This window comes from Lissotriton vulgaris, chromosome 2_1, assembly GCF_964263255.1.
Source record: "Lissotriton vulgaris chromosome 2_1, aLisVul1.2, whole genome shotgun sequence".
Classification (NCBI taxonomy): domain Eukaryota; kingdom Metazoa; phylum Chordata; class Amphibia; order Caudata; family Salamandridae; genus Lissotriton; species Lissotriton vulgaris.
The window spans coordinates 2,105,658,148-2,105,676,205 of NC_141687.1; the positions used below are offsets into that span (position 1 = coordinate 2,105,658,148).

General features: G+C 44.0%; 1 protein-coding gene across 1 annotated transcript in view; it reads right to left on the reverse strand.

Annotated features, from left to right (window-relative positions):
• The window catches only part of MNS1 (meiosis specific nuclear structural 1), a 241,947-nt gene that overhangs the window by 11,695 nt on the left and 212,194 nt on the right, over positions 1-18,058 (reverse strand). The window contains exons 8-9 of the mRNA XM_086958353.1: positions 17,478-17,735; positions 14,772-14,897 (exon numbers count right to left, since the gene is read on the reverse strand). Coding sequence (XP_086814479.1) covers positions 14,772-14,897; positions 17,478-17,735 — 384 coding nt within the window. The remainder of the gene's footprint in view (positions 1-14,771; positions 14,898-17,477; positions 17,736-18,058) is intronic.

Consider the following 18,058-nt stretch of genomic DNA (forward strand, 5'->3'; position numbering starts at 1 on the left):
TTGAAAGTGGATTTCGGGATGCTGCTGAATGGGTTTTGGGGTCCATAAAAGCAACAAGGGAGCATAATCCTCCTTGCCATGACCACATGTCCGACAACCAAGAGAGGTAGTCTGTTCCAGAACCAAACCGACTCCTTCGTGCCCGTAACAACCGCTGCCATATTCAACGCGTATTTAGCATCTGGCAGATGAGCTACCTGTATGCCCAAATAGCGAAAATGGTCACTTTCTCCGCAGATGTGTTACTACTTTACCTAGGCGCATTGCCAGAACCTTGTCGAGTGGTTTAGTGTCAACGCCCAGCATTGACAAGGGTCTGACGAGCCAAGATCACGTAGATCTCTGCCCAGCTTGGGATCATGACAATCTGTGCCTCTCTCATGGATTGTGGCAAGGCTTCCACTTGTTTGGCCTCCTGCATAGTCTCTAATAGTCGGGAAAGTAATAAATCAGCATATGCCTGGTAGAATTCCATCGGAACGCCATATGGACCTGGTTATTTACATTGAGACATACTTAGTACTGCCTCCCGTAGTTCATATAGTTGGATCGCTGGGTCCAGGCCCACCACCTGTTCCTCGGTAAGAAGAGGGAGGGGCACGTCAGCTAGAAACTCCTGATCCTCAGTGGGAATGACCCCTGGGGCCTCTAGATATATCTCAGCTAAATGGTCGTGCAAAATGGAGTAACGCCAGTCTGCGTAGTGGCAGTGGTTCCATCAGAGTGTTTAAGCATCAATATAAGCGGGGGATGCTCCAGTTTCAGCAGCCACTATAACAGCCTCCCTGATTTATTGCCTTCTCTATGGAGTATCTGTGGCATGGTCTGACAGAAAGCAGCCCAGTGAGCGGGTCTGTGCCACATCCACAGAGGCCTTATTTGGAGGACAGGAAACGGTCAGGTCTACTAAATATGGCCAGGGATGGTGTATAGCAAGTGTACCCTTGTATGCCAGGGTCCGCCTCACGCCAAATGTCGATGTAATGAAAGCGGTTCATCACATCTCGCAGAGTCACCGACAATCCCATACCCATATTAATGGCATCCCTATGTAAGAGAAGAACAGTTTCTCTACAGCTAGATACAACTTGCCATCGTCTACATTCTGGGCATAGACATTCACCAAGCATACATCCATGCCATCTAATATGCCATGTACCACCACATATCTCCCCTCTATGTCTGCGGTATAGCCGTGCACTTGGAACAGGACCTGTGGGGCTACACAGATCGCCACCCCTCTTGTGTGCATGTGGAGTAGGTGGATGAAAATAATTGTCCCCTCCATTTCCTATGTAACTTCCGTATTTCGGAGACTAACAGATGAGTCTCCTGCAGCATCACCACATGATCAGACTGCCTCCGCAAGTAAGTCTGAACTCTGTAGTGCTTCACAAATGAACTAAGCCCCCTTACTTTCCATGTTATAGATTTAAATGATCCCATTTCTTATAACCTGTGGCCATACCCGCTCCATTTACTCATCGCTCCACCACCGTCGCTGCATAAAGTTAACAACTGAAACATCCCATCCCCCGGGTAGACACTGCATAAATGAATCATGCTATCCCATGTATTCTTAACTCCCCCTGCACCCTCCCAATCCCCAAAAAGGAGCAAAACCATCTTCATGAATCCAACATCAATGGCGAATTAACAATAAGTCATGATCATAAAGAAATACATGTTCACACTATACATCATCCAGGCACGCAACAACCTGTGTTCAATATCCATGCCTCCATACAACTCACTTTTAAGCATCAAAAATATATATACCCAACACCAGGTTGGGTTGGTGAGTCGCATGGACGCAGTGCGGGTCCCCCAACTGCACCCTTCCAGCCCTGTTCTCCACTCACGCCCAGACATACATCCTATCACTTATCTGTCATACCTTACTATACTATGGAATCATCAGCGAACAAATACAAGATATTGACCAGTAAATCAGGGGAGAGAAGAAGTAAAGGGGGAAATGTGTCTTGAGTGAAGAAAAGTTAGCAAAGAAAAAGAGAAGGGGGGTGTACGCCTGTCTTGTGACAGTGCCCATCTCAATCATGCCGTACATCAGGCCAATCACCATCTACACATATCCCGACTTCTTTTCATTAGTATCATACACTCTTCGCGTCCCTTTAGCAATTGGCCTTCTCATACATGCTGCCTCAGTCTATAGCTGATTCAGGGGTCCTCTAGTTGGGGGATATCTTCTTCCGCATCCCCCATGCTGGCATCAGAGTTCGAGGCAGTGACTTCCTCCACTAGGGCCCTTGCCGCCACTCGCTCAGCCTGTTGTAACATTGGATCAATTCTAAGGGACCTTTTGTCCTCGCAGTCAGAGTCTGGCCATTCTAGATCCAAGGATCCGTTGTGTTGTACTACCACTTGTTGAGTTGAGTGGGAGGCTCTTCTGGATCTCCTACCTCATCCACAGTTTTTTCTCGTTGTGCCAGCACTGGTGTTCTTGCTGCCGCGCCCACTCGTGCAGGATCTTCCCTCATCTGCGCACCTCCAGCCAGTTCCACGCGGCCTCTGGTGATGTAAAAAAATTAACATGATCTCCTTGGATAACCTTCAACTTAGCTAGGTAGAGATGCATAGTTTGGAGTTTCATCGTCCTAAGTTTCTGTTTCACCCCTCCAAAGGAAGCTCTTGTTTGTTGCACTAAGCGTGTGTAGTCTGGGAAAACACGGAATACATGCTTTTCGAAGACGGGGTCCCTCTTTCGACGTGCCAGTTTTAGGATACAGTTATTATCCCTGTAATTTAGGTCCTTCGCAAAGTGAGTTTGGGGGTGGGCACCTGTGGGAGGTGGCGGCACCAGAGCCCGAGGCGCCCTCTCAATTACGAATATCGCAGAGAGTTCCGCTTTGGGGAATGTTTCTTTGATCCATTTTTCGAGCGAGTTCCAGGGTTATCCCTTCTGCTCCCTCCGGAAATCCAACAAATTAGAGATTTCATCTTCGGATGCGTCCCTCTGCATCCTCGGTCCGGAGTGTTAGACCACCAACTTGGCAGATACGTCCGTTAGAGCTGCCTTTAGTGTGGAGAGCTTGCTCTGCAGCTCAGTAACGTTTTGTTCGTTGGCTATGGATCTTTCAGCTACAGTAAGGAGGTCTACCCGTATCAGTCCAATATTTAGGGACACCGCTTCAATCTTGGTCTGTATGGGCATACTGGAAGCCTCTACAACTGCAAGGATTTGTACTACAGTGGGGTCCTGCTGCGTATTTCCACTCTCCAAGGGCGTCTCGCCCAAGGCATCCGATTCGGAGGCGCCTCCCTTTGCTGTGTATTGATCTATCTTCATTTGTTGGGCCCCTTTCTGTGGCTTGTCTTTGCCTATGGCTATGTATTCTGGGTGCTGAGTGGGTGGGGAGGATGATTATCAACCATCTTAAGTGCCACTGCGGTCTGCATGGTCTAATGCATCAAGGGGTTGGGCCCTGCACCCAAGGCAGAACTCCAAGAAGTCGCCACTATATTTCAATGTATTACACAGCAATGGACTTCCACCATAGGCAACTGTTCAAACACCAGTGACCGTCTCTGTATATCTGCAGTCTTGCGTGTATCTGTGTCACAGTTGTAGCTTTTGTACTTGGGCTCAGGGTCAGTCTGGTTACTCATATGACCAAGTGCATGGCATTTGACTTGGGGCACATGTGGGGTCACACTGTAACACGTCGACAGTGGTTATACCTTCATTATATCTTCCTTACCTCTGCCGCCACCTAGTAGTCCCACCGACCCCATGGAACATATGCTCTGGTGGGCAGGGTGTCCTCTACTCTTATTCCTCTACTCTTATGATGCCTGTTGTGTGAGCTGAAGAGTCATAGGTGCTCTTCGAAAAATAGTTTTAGGCAGATATTACTAGGGCTGTCTGTTTTCCCCTGCAAGGGGGTCATCCCATATCACAGTTGGTAGCAGATTAGGAATACTGTAGCTAGGCCCAGATGCCTCCGACCAGGTGCCTTCCTCTACCCTACCTCGGCTAGAGAGGAGTGCTTTGATTGTTGTAGGGGAGGGAGGGTTGACATCTCTAGCAGTTGATAAATTTATGCGTGCTAGGGTCCCCAGCAGGGCCCGTCCCCTGATGAGGTACCCCTGCATACCTTCCTCGTTTGTGAACCTCCGGTCCAGTGAGCGCCCAGCAAGCCGACACGGCCCGCAGCCACGCTCAGTCACTAATTCCTGGTATGGCCCAGTCTGGGTATGCAGACACGGCACCCAGCAGAATCCGCTGTCTGCGCGCCTCCTTCGCTCTGTCTGCACTTGGATCTGGCCATGTTTCAGCCATTGCACTCCAGTCTCAATTCATGCGTTCCTGTGGGAGGGGCAGCCGTTGAGCGAGGCCTCGGCACTGCTCTCCCACACTGGGCCTCACCGACCGCACTCCAACCACGCCCCCGATAGTTCCGGGCCTCAGGGGGGCGGGGGATATGCAATGGCTCCCGTCAGCAGGGGGCCAGTAGGATGAGCGTTGTCCGCGGTGAGCCACTGCCTGGTCGCACCCAGCTCCGTCCTCTTCTCTGGAGCACGTTAAGTGCTGTGGTTCCTGGTATGGAATTTTATTCTGTAAGGTCCCCTTTCTTGCCTTCGGGTTGAGGCATCAGGACCGGCTTGTACCGGCTGGATGAGCAGGGGAATTTAATTTTTGAAGGGCGGACTGCAGAGCTCCTAATGCTGCGTCCGCTCCAGTCGCCATCTTGACCACTCCCCCCCTTGAATGTCATTGTTTCTTCAAGCCCTTCCGCCATCACAGTTTCTACTTCATCCTTCATATCACCATCTCCTCCTCTGTATGCTGACCAGCAAGGGGGGAGAAGAGCCTGAAAAAGGGAAATTCATGGTGTTGAGCTTGGTGTCAGGCTTGAGGTGCAACCAGTATAACCGACAGTGTTGCTCCACAGCAATAACCTGTTGCTGACAACTCAGCAAAATCAATCGTGGCACTGATGTCTTGGTTACAAATCAAGGAGCCTTTCCTGACTATCTTCTCAAAGTCTTGTTACCAATTACGCAGCAAGTAGTAAATGAAGGTCTTCATGCCTTCCCAGATCTCCCTGAGCTATCTCTCAAGAGAGCAGCAGCACTGGCATTTTTTGGTTAAGTAGGCACTGTGCCACACATCTTCATTCCAGTGGCATCAATACTTTTGCTTTCCCTGTCTATTGATTCAGTTTTTTCAAAGGCATGCCCTTTTCCGATCAAATTGACTATCATCGATTCAGGCTTTGGATCTCATTTCAACAATGTTGGATCTTGCTTAGGTGGTTTGCATTTTTTACATTATTTATTTTTTTGCAGGCGTGGAGCAACAACCTTCACCATAGCCAGATTCAGAAACGTATTTTCTGTAATCTCAAGAAGTATTAGGACATGGGCCAGGAATTTGTTTATTTTATCAGATTTGTAGAGTGCGATTGTTACTCAATAAAGGCATCCTGGCGCAAAAAACATAGCGCAAAACTGGCAGAATTACAACTGAAAAAGCAACATTCTGAGATTTTTCAAGTAAGTGTGTTAATTAGGTTGAGAGTGAAGGGCTAATTTACCACTTTTGAAGCGGGGTATAATTGCATGATTTCCTGATCAAAGCGGGTGAGTGGGAGAATTTGATCTAACTTGCGTACGGATAGGTCGCCTTGTGAAAAGGATCGTAGGTAGGACACAGAGTCAGAGGACATATTTCTAGACGGGGAGTCAATGCAGATCTTTGAGATGAGATGTGAGCACAAGCAGGCAGGCTGAGAATCAGGCATTGGAGAGTTCTAGACTATTTGGAGGCATTGTAAGAGATGCTCTGCAATATCCACATAAAGAACGTTACAGAGGTCAAGATGGAAGGTGTTTATGTAGAGGTTAAAGCTTTTCCAAAGCATTTTAAGATTTAAAAAACAAAACACATTATAGCAACTTTGGTAACTTGATTAGCCATTGTTGGGTTACGATCAAGGGTGAATCCTAGTATTTTTTTTTTAACGGAAATAACAGCGATAAGTGCAACACCAACGTTTGAAGGCTACCATGCAGAACACCAGATGGAAGAGAGTTTGCTGAGCGTTATCACCTAAGTCTTATTGTCATTCAATTCTGAGTAAACATCAAATACTAGCAGCAATGGCACTGGAACTTGAGTTGGGTCTGATAAAGATTGTGAGAATTGGAGACAATAATTTGGGTATTGCCTGTGTAAGAAAATATCGAGGTGCCCTCTTTTGTAAAATTGTCCATAATGATGAAAAACAAAGCTTATGCTGCTTCCACATGGATACTCAATTTTAAAGTGCCTATGACAAGAATGTAATACAAGGTGATGTCATCCACCAGCGATGCTCATGGGAGATGGCTATTTAGGCTTTTTCATTATCCTTTGCTAGTTTACGGCCCTCAGATTGTCTAACTTGCCTTTTAGCCTAGTGCAGTGTTTTTGTGCACTCTGACATGTTTTTTCAGTATTCACAATCCTTTACTGAATGTGAAGATGACGGACACCACACACACCTTGTGTGGATCAGACACTACTTTCTTTCTCCTACAGGAGGAGTATTTCACAAAGAGGGAAGACATTCTGACAGGAGAAAACCTGCAGAAATCTGAAAAAATGTGTTTACTTGGTAGCCAGAAGTTGAAGATGTTGAGAGAAAACATGCAAATCCTAAGAGAAATTACTCAAAAAGAAACAAGGTGTGAACCCTCTAATGTGTTCCCACACAATCAGTAATAAGAAAACAAGTTACTTACCTGTAACTTCAGTCATTCAGGATTGGTATCTTTCATAGATTCACATGCCTGAATCATTCCCCGCCGCCGAGGCGGGAGTCCCACGGTATATAAAAAAGCAGTGCCAAAGGTAAATTACAGTAGTAGGCCCTAAGAGAAAGGCCTGAGGCCTAGATTGTAGTAGCCTATCTACCTCATTATGCTAAAAAGACCAAAGTCTTTGTTCCAACCAATCAGCTCATAGCACCCCCTAGAACCCTCTTTTGCAGAGCCAGTTCTCCTCAGATTTTCATGAGCACAAGTGGGAAATAAGTATCCCAAATTAGAGAACTGACTCTCCAGGGAGGAGGGTGGGTGCATGTGAATCTATGAAAGATACCAATACTGGATAACTGAAGTTACAGGTAAGTAACTTGTTTTCTTATCCAGTATTGGGGTATCTTTCATAGATTCACATGCCTGAATCAGAGTAGCAAGCAGTATGCCAGGTAAGAGTCGGATGCGGATGGTGGGGGACTTATAGTGAGACACTCCCATAAACATTATATTTAACCACCAACAATTGTGAAGTAAGTACCTTACTAACGACAAACAAGACTAGATTTCAAAGAGCAGTCATATGATATTAATCAGGAAAAGTAATATCAAGCATAGCAAGTAGGCAAACTGTAATGCATTTACATCTTTACATACACAGACATATTGAAAGCATAGGTTGATCATTCAATGCAGGAAACACTGGTTACCTGAAGCTGTTCTTATGGAAACAGATGACGTAAGACCGCTTGACCAACTGCTGCATCTTCTTGACTTGCTGATTGCAGGCAGTAATGTCTTGTAAACGTGTGGACATTCTTCCATGTCGCAGCACGGCAAATATTTTCTAACGTCACTCTTGCAAACAATGCTGTAGACGCCGCTACAGTTCTTGTAGAGTGAGACCTGACAGTTCTTTGCAATGGTCTGTTGGATTTGACATGACAAAAATGGATCGCAGAGGCTATCCACCAGGAAATTGTGGCTTTAGTGACCACTTTCCCCAGCGTAGTTTGGCCATAAGCCACGAATAACTGATCTGATTTTCTGAAGTTTTTTGTCCTTTGGAGATAAAACTTCAACCATCGCTTGATGTCCAAAGAATGTAGTATTCTTTCCGCTGGAGTTGTAGGATTTGGGAAGAAAACTCGTAATTTCACTGGCTCGTTTAGATGAAACTGAGAAGGCACTTTGGGTATAAAAGTTGGATTTGTTCGATGAGTGACATAATCCTGAGAGAAATGCAAGAAAGGTTCTTTTACAATGAAAGCATGAATTTCTCCTACTCTTTTTGCAGATGTCAGAGCTAGAATTAGGGCGACCTTCTATGTTAGGTACTTGAGGTCGGCTTTGTGAATAGGTTCGATCGAGTGCTTCATCAGTTGTGAAAGGATCGAGTTGAGCTCCTATTCTGGTGGGGAAGGTTTAACCAGAAGATAAGTCCGGAAAAGACCTGTCATGAACTGTTTTATTAACGATGAAGAACATAGTGAGGGAATGCCAGCTAGCTTCCTGAACCTGGATAGTGTCGCTAAATGGACTTTTATCGAAGAAAAAGAAAGACCAGAGCAAGCCAAATGTAAGAAGTAAGGAAGAATTTTTTCTGCAGGAGCTTCAATCGGGTGTAAAGTGCTTGACATACACCAGGAGCAGAATCGGTTCCATTTAAGACGATAAGTCTTCAATGTGCTCTAGGGCTCGCGCCCTCTTCAAGATGTCCAGGCAATCCTGGGGAATTTGGAGGTGTTGAAACTCTAAAAAGTCAGGAGCCATGCGTGTAATTTCAGAGATTGAGGGTCTGGGTGAAGTATCTGATCCTTGTTGTGTGACAGCAGTGTTGGAGCTGGGAGAAGTTTGATTGGAGGCTCCTGTGATAACAACATGAGCTCCTGAAACCAATACTGGTGGGGCCATCAGGGAGCAATTAGGATGAGACTGCAGCTCTCCAGCTTCATTTTGCGCAACACTCTTTGAATCAACGGGATCGGAGGAAAGGCGTAAGCATAAATCCCTGACCATCGCAGGGACAGGGCATTCCCTCTTGACCCCTGTTGAGGGTATCTGCTGGCGTAATACCGGCATTTCTTGTTCTATTGAGTCGCAAATAAATCCAACATTGGCTTGCCCCATGCCTGGAACACTCTGAACAATTGAGTGTTGTCCACTTCCCACTCGTGGCAATCTGACAAGGATCTGCTGAGCTTGTCTGCTAGTGTATTGGGGAGGCCTCTTACATGTTCTGCTTTGAGAGTTATGTTGTGAAGTGTTAGCCATTCCCATAACTCCTGAGCTTCTCTTGATAGCGTAGCTGATCTTGTTTCTCCCTGCTGGTTTACATAAAACATGCTGGTGGTATCGTCCATTCAGACCAGAACTGAAGACCCTGCGATTCTGGGAAGGAACGCCTGCAGATGTGATGAGTTGATGTTACATGGTTTGTATTTCGGAGACCATTTGCCCTGTACTTGTAAGTCTTGGAGATGACCTCCCTAGCCCTCCATGGACACATCTGTCATCAGAACGAAGTCCGGAGGAGTTTGCAAGAATGTGAGTCCTTGCTTCAGATTGCGCAGTTGCGCCCAACATTGAAGCAGTATATACCAGGCGTGGGGTTACTGTGATGATGTTGTCGAAGGAACCGGTCGCTTGCTCCCACTGAAGATGTAGCTCCTCCTGCAGAGGCCGCATTTTCAGACGTGCTAGTGGGATGAGATTTATAGCCGAAGAACACATTCCCAGAAGTGAAGCGAACAGGCGAACAGAAAGTGACTTTCTTTTTGACACTTGTATTGCTAATTTCTGCAGACGAAGTTGCCTTTCTTGAGACAAGAATGCTTTGCATTGAATTGTGTCCAGACGAGCACCCAGGAAAGGTAGAATCCTTCTTGGAAGTAATTGGGATTTGCCCATGTTTACAGTGAGACCCAGGGACGCAAAGAGATTGCGACACGTTGTTATGTCGTTCCGTACCCTGTTTTTTTAAGGACCTTTGATTAGCCAATCCTCCAAGTACGGGAAAACCTGGATTCCCGAAGAGCGTAATTTTGCCGCTACCGGAGCCAGGCACTTCGTAAAAATCCTTGGAGCCGACTTGAGGCCAAATGGGAGTAATTTGAACTGATAGTGGGCGCCAGCCACAGTGAAACGGAGATACTTTCGATGTTTTGGATGAATTGGGATGTGAAAGTATGCGTCTTCCATGTCCGACTCATTTCTTGTCGCATGTTCTGCAAGGTCTAAACAACGCCTTCTTGTCAGACATCCTGAAGAATGGAAAAAACTGAGTAGAGACTTAGGGAGACTCCCTTCCACACGGCGTGCGGTGAAAATCTGAGGAGAACTGGCTCTGCAGAGAGGGTTCTAGAGGGTGCTATGAGCTGATTGGTTGGAACAAAGACTTTGTAGTAGCCTATCTACCTCATTATGCTAAAAAGACCAATCTAGACCTCAGGCCTTTCTCTTAGGGCCTACTACTAATTTACCTTTGGCACTGCTTTTTTATATACCGTGGGACTCCGGCCTCGGCGACGGGGAATGATTCAGGCATGTGAATCTATGCAAGATACCCCAATACTGGATAAAGAACTGATCCGGTGAGGCAACTGTCAATGCAAAGCATCACGGGTAGTGCAACCTCCTAGGGTCTTACAGGGACAGAACCCATTTTTTCAAGCTTCTTCGATGCAAGTCTATGAGGCTGCGATTTCTCCTCAAAGAGAGACAGGTACATTACAATTTGCAGTATAGATACTGCAACACATGCTTAAAAAAGGATTTTGTGAAGTTACGCAGTCTGAATTTCAGAAAACGTTCCTCTTTGAGTGGCTCCCGAATGGTGCTGCATATGTGAAAATATTGCCAAATATATTGATATGAAATATTCTGGGTTCCATGCATCCAGCAGAGAATTATTCTAATGTGTATGACCATCAATTATGATCATACGATGCAGAATCATTGTTATGTCTTCATGGAATCCGGCTGTAACAGAGTGGATGAGTCTTGTGAGGCCATTCATGATGAACGCCTGTGAATTGTGTGTCTAGTACGGCTTTGTAAAAAGCTCGGCTTCTTTAGGAGGTTTCATTGATGGTACTGGCTTTAAGGACATGTCTTCTCTGTGTGTAAAGGATTTCAGGGCTCTTCTCCATTTTTCCTTTGCATCCTGCATACTTTTAATCTTTGAGCTGTTACAAGTACTAATGTGCTGAAGGGTTTGATGAGCAGATTCTCATCGTTGGCCAATTCTAGCTTTTGGGTAGGAAGGTAAAATGCAAGAGACTATATAGCTTTTTCTTGTTTGGAAGAACCATGTTCCATGAATACAAGTCTTTCAGTAATAGCTACTTGGCCTTCAGTATGCCTTTGTTCTGTCTAAATAGTATCGTAGGGCACTGTAGACATCCAATGCGTATCGTTCTACTTTCGGTTGTAGATGACTGTATAGGAAGAAGGGAAGTGGTCCAATTGATATGAAATTCAGAAATGAATTTAAGAGGGAAGTGACGAGTCCTTAAAGAGAGAATGTTGCAATTAAAGACAGTGTCAGGCTTTGGAGTGTTGCAGTCAGTTAAATCAACCTTCCTGGCTATATATTTCAGGTCTGTCTTTGCTCAAAAAGAGGACCCATCAACTCCAAAGAACAAGTTACTTACCTTCGGTAACGCATTATCTGGTCGGGACTATCTAGCTGCAGATTCCTTACCTTTGAATTACACCTGGGAAATTCAAAGGTAAGGAATCTGTAGCTAGAAGTCTCGATCAAATAGAGGCTTTATTCACATGGAGGAGAGTTCCTAACATGAGTAACTAATTTTCTAAGACCTTAAAATAAATGTATGTCTGGTGTCTAATGGGGTAATTTAGACCATAGTGGGCAGCATACCGGCTGGTCCACCAGATCACCAAAGTCCATAGCCACCACTCTCCTACAAGACCACTTGCCATAGTTAGAGATCCCCACTGGGTAGGCGGTAATCTCTGTGTCGGGGCTAAGGTACCACTGAAGGCATTAACCTTTGCCATAAACATATGTATGGTGAGGCAGGAGCAGCACAGATTTAGGTAGTTAACCCACTCTGTCAGACCATAAATGATGCCATTGCTAGTTAATGGATAACTAATTTTGGGAGCAGTAACTTGGCAAGATATAGAGTTGAGGTTTGGATTGATATGTTAAAGATAATGTGGGTCCTATGACACCGAATAATATGACGTTGATAGGTGCTCTTAAATCTTGTGGTTATTATTTGGCTAATTATGAAAACAGTACAGTGAGGGGGAACAAAGATCCTGCTCAGACTTGTTGACAGGCTCTGGCCAGCATCAGATATGTGATACTGTATGCTGAAGTGGAATCTGTTGCAAATTGTATGCGGTGTTGAATTATTACTCTTTAGTTTTAGTAAGGATTCACAACTCTTTGCAATTACGGTTTCAATGGAGATTCACCTGAAGAAGAACGAAGATTACAGGTAAGAAACCTTTCCTTCTTCAGGGGTTCTCAATTGATAATCATATGCCCTGAATAGAATAGCAAGCCCGTCTTCAATAACACCACAATGGGAAAAGATCAAATCAATGAAAACTAAGCAAACAGATATTTCAAGGAGGCCTGTCCTACTTTGGAATCTGGGCTAGAATCTGAATAAAGACAATAGCGTGACAGTGTAAATTTGTGAAAGGACCTCCAGGTGGCGGCTTTATAGATTTCGGCAATGATAATATTTTTTAGTAACATTGTTGTCGCTGCTTTACCTCTGGTGCAGTGGGCTGTTGACTTGACAGGTGTAGTTTTATTTGCTTGCTCGTAGCATAAGAGAATACAGGAAATTATCCATCTGGACAGTAATTGCTTGGACGTGGATAACCCTATGTGTGCAGGACCATCATTTACAAACAATTATTTGAATCTTTTATTTATTAAGTCTTCTCAAGATAGAATTTTAGAACTCTCCTAACATCAGGTGTTTGTAGAAAACTCTGCTGGATAATTAGTGTTCTGACAGAACATTGTTAAAATAATAATGATTTCATTTACATGAAAATCTGAAAATACTTTTGGTAGTATTTTTGGAGGAGTACACAGGACACTACCTTATTGATATTGGACACTTTATATGGTTCATGGTAACATAAAGCTTAGATCTCGCTAACTTGCATGCTGAAGTTATAATCACAAAGAAAGTGGCTTTGTTGGAAAGCTGCTGTGAGGAAACCTTGTAGATTGGTATGACGGTGAACCATGAAACATGATAGTACAATCTTTAACTTCCAAGGAGGAGAAGATCTGCGTGCTATGGAAAAACTTCCACCTGGGAAGTTGTTAACCACTGGGATGTTGAAAAAAAGAGGTTTGGAAAAAAAAGAGGTTTTTGAAGAACATTTTCTGTAGGCAGTAATACATGCCAGGAGAACTTTAATGGTGAAAAATGGTAAGCCTCATCTGGCTAAAATAAAGTAAATATGGGAGCTACTTCTTAGCAGGCGGTTGGTTCAAAATTGTTTTCAGAACACCAAATACAGAATCTCTTATTTGAACCAGTAGGAAGCTCCTATGGATGGACGTTTGCCTTCCCTTACAATGTTTATACAATCATGTGGAAGACTCAAGTGTCCATATTGGATACATTCAAGAGGCAGGCTGCCACATTCAAGGAGCTTGGGATGCAGCATCTAGCCCCCAAACTAGTGCAGAAAGTTCTGACTGTACGAAAGCTTACTGTATGGTCATTCAGATGGCTAAAGAAGTTCAATGAACTACCATTGAGGGGTCCACTGTGGTGATATTAAAACCATTCTAGCTGTCAAGTAAATCAGTTTGAAGATTACTGCTGGAATCTGGGCCTCTTTGAGGAATAGAGGGTTTTTTTTCCAAAAGAGTTTTATATAGCGCGAACTAGGCCCAAGGATGTCAGGTATCAGAGTGTTTTGCATGAACACCAGTTTTGTTACAAAAGGACGCATTCTTTTTTTTTTTGTTTTTAGGTACGGGGAGATTACATGATTTTTCCAGAATAACAGGACGTTGAGCGGCGTTGCCAAGAATCGAACTCTGCTCCCCAGCTTAGAGGTCGACCCCTCTAGCCGTAAGGCTACATCCTCTCACATATATTTATCCCACATCCTATATTTATGGCTTTACTGCACTTACAATGTCTAAGAATGGACGTAGACTCTTTAGGGGTACAGTGGTCATGCAACTGTACCCTCAGCAGTGGTATAATACATGGAGCTAGAGGGGTGTCTTACCTGTACCATAGGCATTGAGATGCAGGCATGGCACACAGGTATGTGTGCCATGTCGACTCTTCACTTTTCTCTGCACCAAAATGTGTTTACGTGTGTGTACATGTGCGTATGTGTGTGTACGTACATGTGTGTGTGCTTTTGCATGAGTGTGTGTGTGTATTAAGGTACAGAGTTTGCAGCTAAAAATTATTTTATATTAACAGGTGCAGTGGTAACCAATTCCTATTGCCTAAATTAAGATGAAAATATTAATGCTTGTTATTTGGGCATGCTCATATTTCAAATACTCATCAGGACTCAAGACATGTTCCCCACATAATAAGGGCTGTCATGAAATCAGCTAGATGAATTCTACCCATGGATTTATTTTTGACAGAAAAAGTGATTTTTTTTTAGTACACAGGTAAACAAGAGATGGACTCTAGTAGCATTAGATACTTTCACCTGCAAACGTTCAGTGAGCAGCCTTTCTACTGAAGAACTCCTTCACAGACTCAGAGAAGGTTCACAAAGTAGTGTGGTTTGCCAACAAAAATAATTCTGAATCAAGTGCTACAACATGCAAAATACTGGACGACCTGCTCCTGTGAAGAGTTTGAAAATTCCTAGATGCCTCTTAGACCTTAAAATGTAAAGAAAAGGCGATAGGAGTTCGAAACATACGTTATATCAAACTGATTTCTGATATGATAGAAATGCAAAAGACAATATTCCTTTTAACAAACAGCTGCGAGGTACAACACTTGACTTACTTTGGGAAGGTATCCAAGAAGGTTAGCAGCATGCTCTTTGAGAAGTTTCTGTCTTTCTTCCTCAATAATGGCACGGCGCCATGCTTCTTTTCCTTCTTCCAATTGCTGTTCTTGGAGTTCCCGCTCCTACAGAAACAAAGTAACTGGATCTATCATTTGTATTAATAGATGATCATTTTTAACTACATTGTAGCAAACCTTAAAGCCTGCCATAGCTCTTTCTGCACAGTCAAGGAGAATCGAAGCTATGTTACCTAGCATACGACTAAGGACCAGTCTCAGTCAGATTCCAAATCAGCAAGAAATACAGAATTGTAAAAAAAAACATAACTGATATCATTTTTTGAAATACTGCAAGAATAAAAGTCCCGGACAACTTGTGCATTTAGGTTTGCTCTCATCTAAGTGCCCCGTCCAATCATCTTTTTTACTTTTTGGCAACAATTAGAGGTGCCTCAAATGATTAAGAACCACCCAAAATTGGAGACAGGTGCCCTCAAAGTCATCACTTAGGTAAGCTTTATCTCCACGGGGGTAGCCGCCTTGCTCCCCCCAACCCCAAACCCCCCCCCCCCCCCCCCCCCCCCCCCCCCATTATCCTCTTCTGAATAAGTCATGGCCGGTGAAATCTGATTTGTTGTATTTGGGGTGCCAAGCTCACCCAGGTAAGCTGCAGACTGGCCTTCCTGCGGAAAATTAGGTAGAGAGGCTCAAACCGACAGAGGACACTTTGTTAGTATATTTTGTAATTAAATATGTTTACAAACACTACATTCAATTATCTCCGGAATAATTGTTCGCAAACTTTACCATGTATGAATTATGTACATGAAAGGCTGTGTGAAAATTATTAGTAGCCTAAATTAGGAATACCTCTAAATGTTCAAAAATATTTACCATGAAGGTAGAATGGCACTTTGTAAGAGGGAGTCTGCGTGCGGGCCGCAAGGACAACCCCATCTCCTAACCCTGTGCACTCCTACTTTGTTTCAGACATTCAGGAGAGAATTCTCTTAGATTCCCGTAGAAAATCCCAAAGAGGGTTCACTTGAGCCCCCCGCATGAAGGCTGCTGCTCGCCCAGACTCCTCTATGAGGAGGAAATCTGGACCCCAGCTTGACTGACTGGACCCGTGAAATGGAGATGCTCAAGTGTACTGTATAATGCTCAGTACTGTATTGTGTTCACATCTGTAGCATGGTAAACTGTGAGACTCCTGGTTAGTTTCAGAAATGTACTGTATCATAGTTAGTACTGTATTTGGTAGTGCGTTTTGAGGGTTCCTAGAATGTGTCTACCTGTGTATACAGTAAATCCTACTTTTTATGTTGACACAAACTTTGACGTGAGAGCCGTCCATTACTGTAACAGTGATATATACTGCACTGTATCTGGTTCACTCAACGTTCGTCTCGAGTTAAGTTTTAGACGGATTGCCTTCCTCCCCCACCCAGAGAGTACAGAATGTCTCGTGAGTTTAGCGAACCCTGTAAAGGCATGCTCAGAGAACCCAGCCTGACTCGGGACAATACATTTACCATTTGATTACATTTTAATAAATGTCCGTTTTTTTAAAGGATAAGTAATCCCATTTATGGTATGAGAAGTTTGGCACAGGGATATAAAATAATTTGAGGGGCAAACAACCCAGTCAAATTGGGGCTAATGAAAATGCTCAGGAAAGTGCTCCCCTTACTTCCATTCCAGGCGAGAAGGGTCATGGTACAGGCCCTGATACTCTCCCGCCTGGATTATGGAAACGTTTTATATCTAGGGGCTCCGGCATCAGTGACAAAAAAACTCCAAGTCACTCAAAATTGTGCCGCGCGCTTACTGTTTAACATCCCCCGTTGGCAGTCAGCGAGAACTGCCCTAAAGGAGCTTCATTGGCTCCCAGTGGCTGCAAGAACATTGTTCAAGGCCATGTGCATTCTGCACAAATCTTTTCATCAAACTGGCCCGGCAGTGCTGCTCCCCCTAGTACCGCCCTATGTGCCGTCTAGAACTCTTCGTTCGGCCTCTCTGCATTTGGCAACTACGTCAAAAATCAAGAAAGCCCGTTGGGGTGGCCGTTCATTTACTTGCTCAGCAGCGAAGGCATGGAATTCCCTGCCTCTGTCCCTTAGACAAAATGACAATTTGATGTCATTTAGGAGAGACTTAAAAACCTACCTGTTCTCAAAAGCGTACTAACTCTGCCCTGCAGTCGAACACAGTAATCAGTCACCAGCGCTGCGAGGCCTCCGGGCAGTTATGCGCTATATAAGTGGAATTTTTCATTTCATTTCATTTCATTTCAATTGTAAACACTAGCTTCAAAATCGATAATTTAATTAGGTTTTAAAACTCAGAATTTTACAATAGTTTTTTTTACTGTTTTATTACTTATAGGAAGCACCATATATCCTTATATATTGAACTAGTTGTTAACTGTATATAAAAATGTTGAGTACTATTAGGGGGAAAGGAGTCTTCATAACATTTAACGCAGACCCTGCTTTGTGGACAGCGAACAGTCTGGAAATCTCAGGACTTTAAAAAGCTTCTTTCAAGATCATTAATGTAGCTCTCTGAAAAATACGTCAAGGAACACCCACACAGGGACGCACCCTAAATAGAAAGTACATGGCCCCTTCTCAGCCACAACAATCTCATTGCGAAATACTTATCAAGCGGAATACCCCAAAATAATTGATAATGTCTTACTTTGTCAGCAATTAACTGTTTGTGGCGGTCTTCTAGAAGTTTCTGAACAGCCCTCTTGTGTTCAAGTTGCTTCATTCGTCGTTTCTGAGCATTCATTTGATTGAGGCGGTCGTCCTCAGCAAATTTCGCCATCATAGCTCGCATGAAGGCCGCGTCCTCTTCTTTCTCCGCCTGAAGTACTACCTGCTTGTAGGCAATTTGCTCTTCGAAAGTTTTCTGCAGCTCTATGCGCTGCCTTATTTTTTTTTCCATTTCAGCCTTGAATGAAAAGAAAGGGTGGACAAGAAGGAAGTCAGAACAATGTTATTTATAACACCTTTGACATCACTGGCAAAACTTTTCAAATACACATTTGTGAAACTATCTTCGTTCAACATGCTCTAAAATACCACTGCATCCCACACAGAAAACTCAACAAATTGCTCCGCTACAACATCAGTTTGTGTTACTACATTGGCCTAACAGGACATAACATTCAGTTGCAACGCATTTTCTAATTTGGCAAGCTGTTTTTGTAAAAAAATTATATTTCTTTTCTACAAAAATCCAATGAATATTTTCAGAAGCTGGAGGTCTTCTAT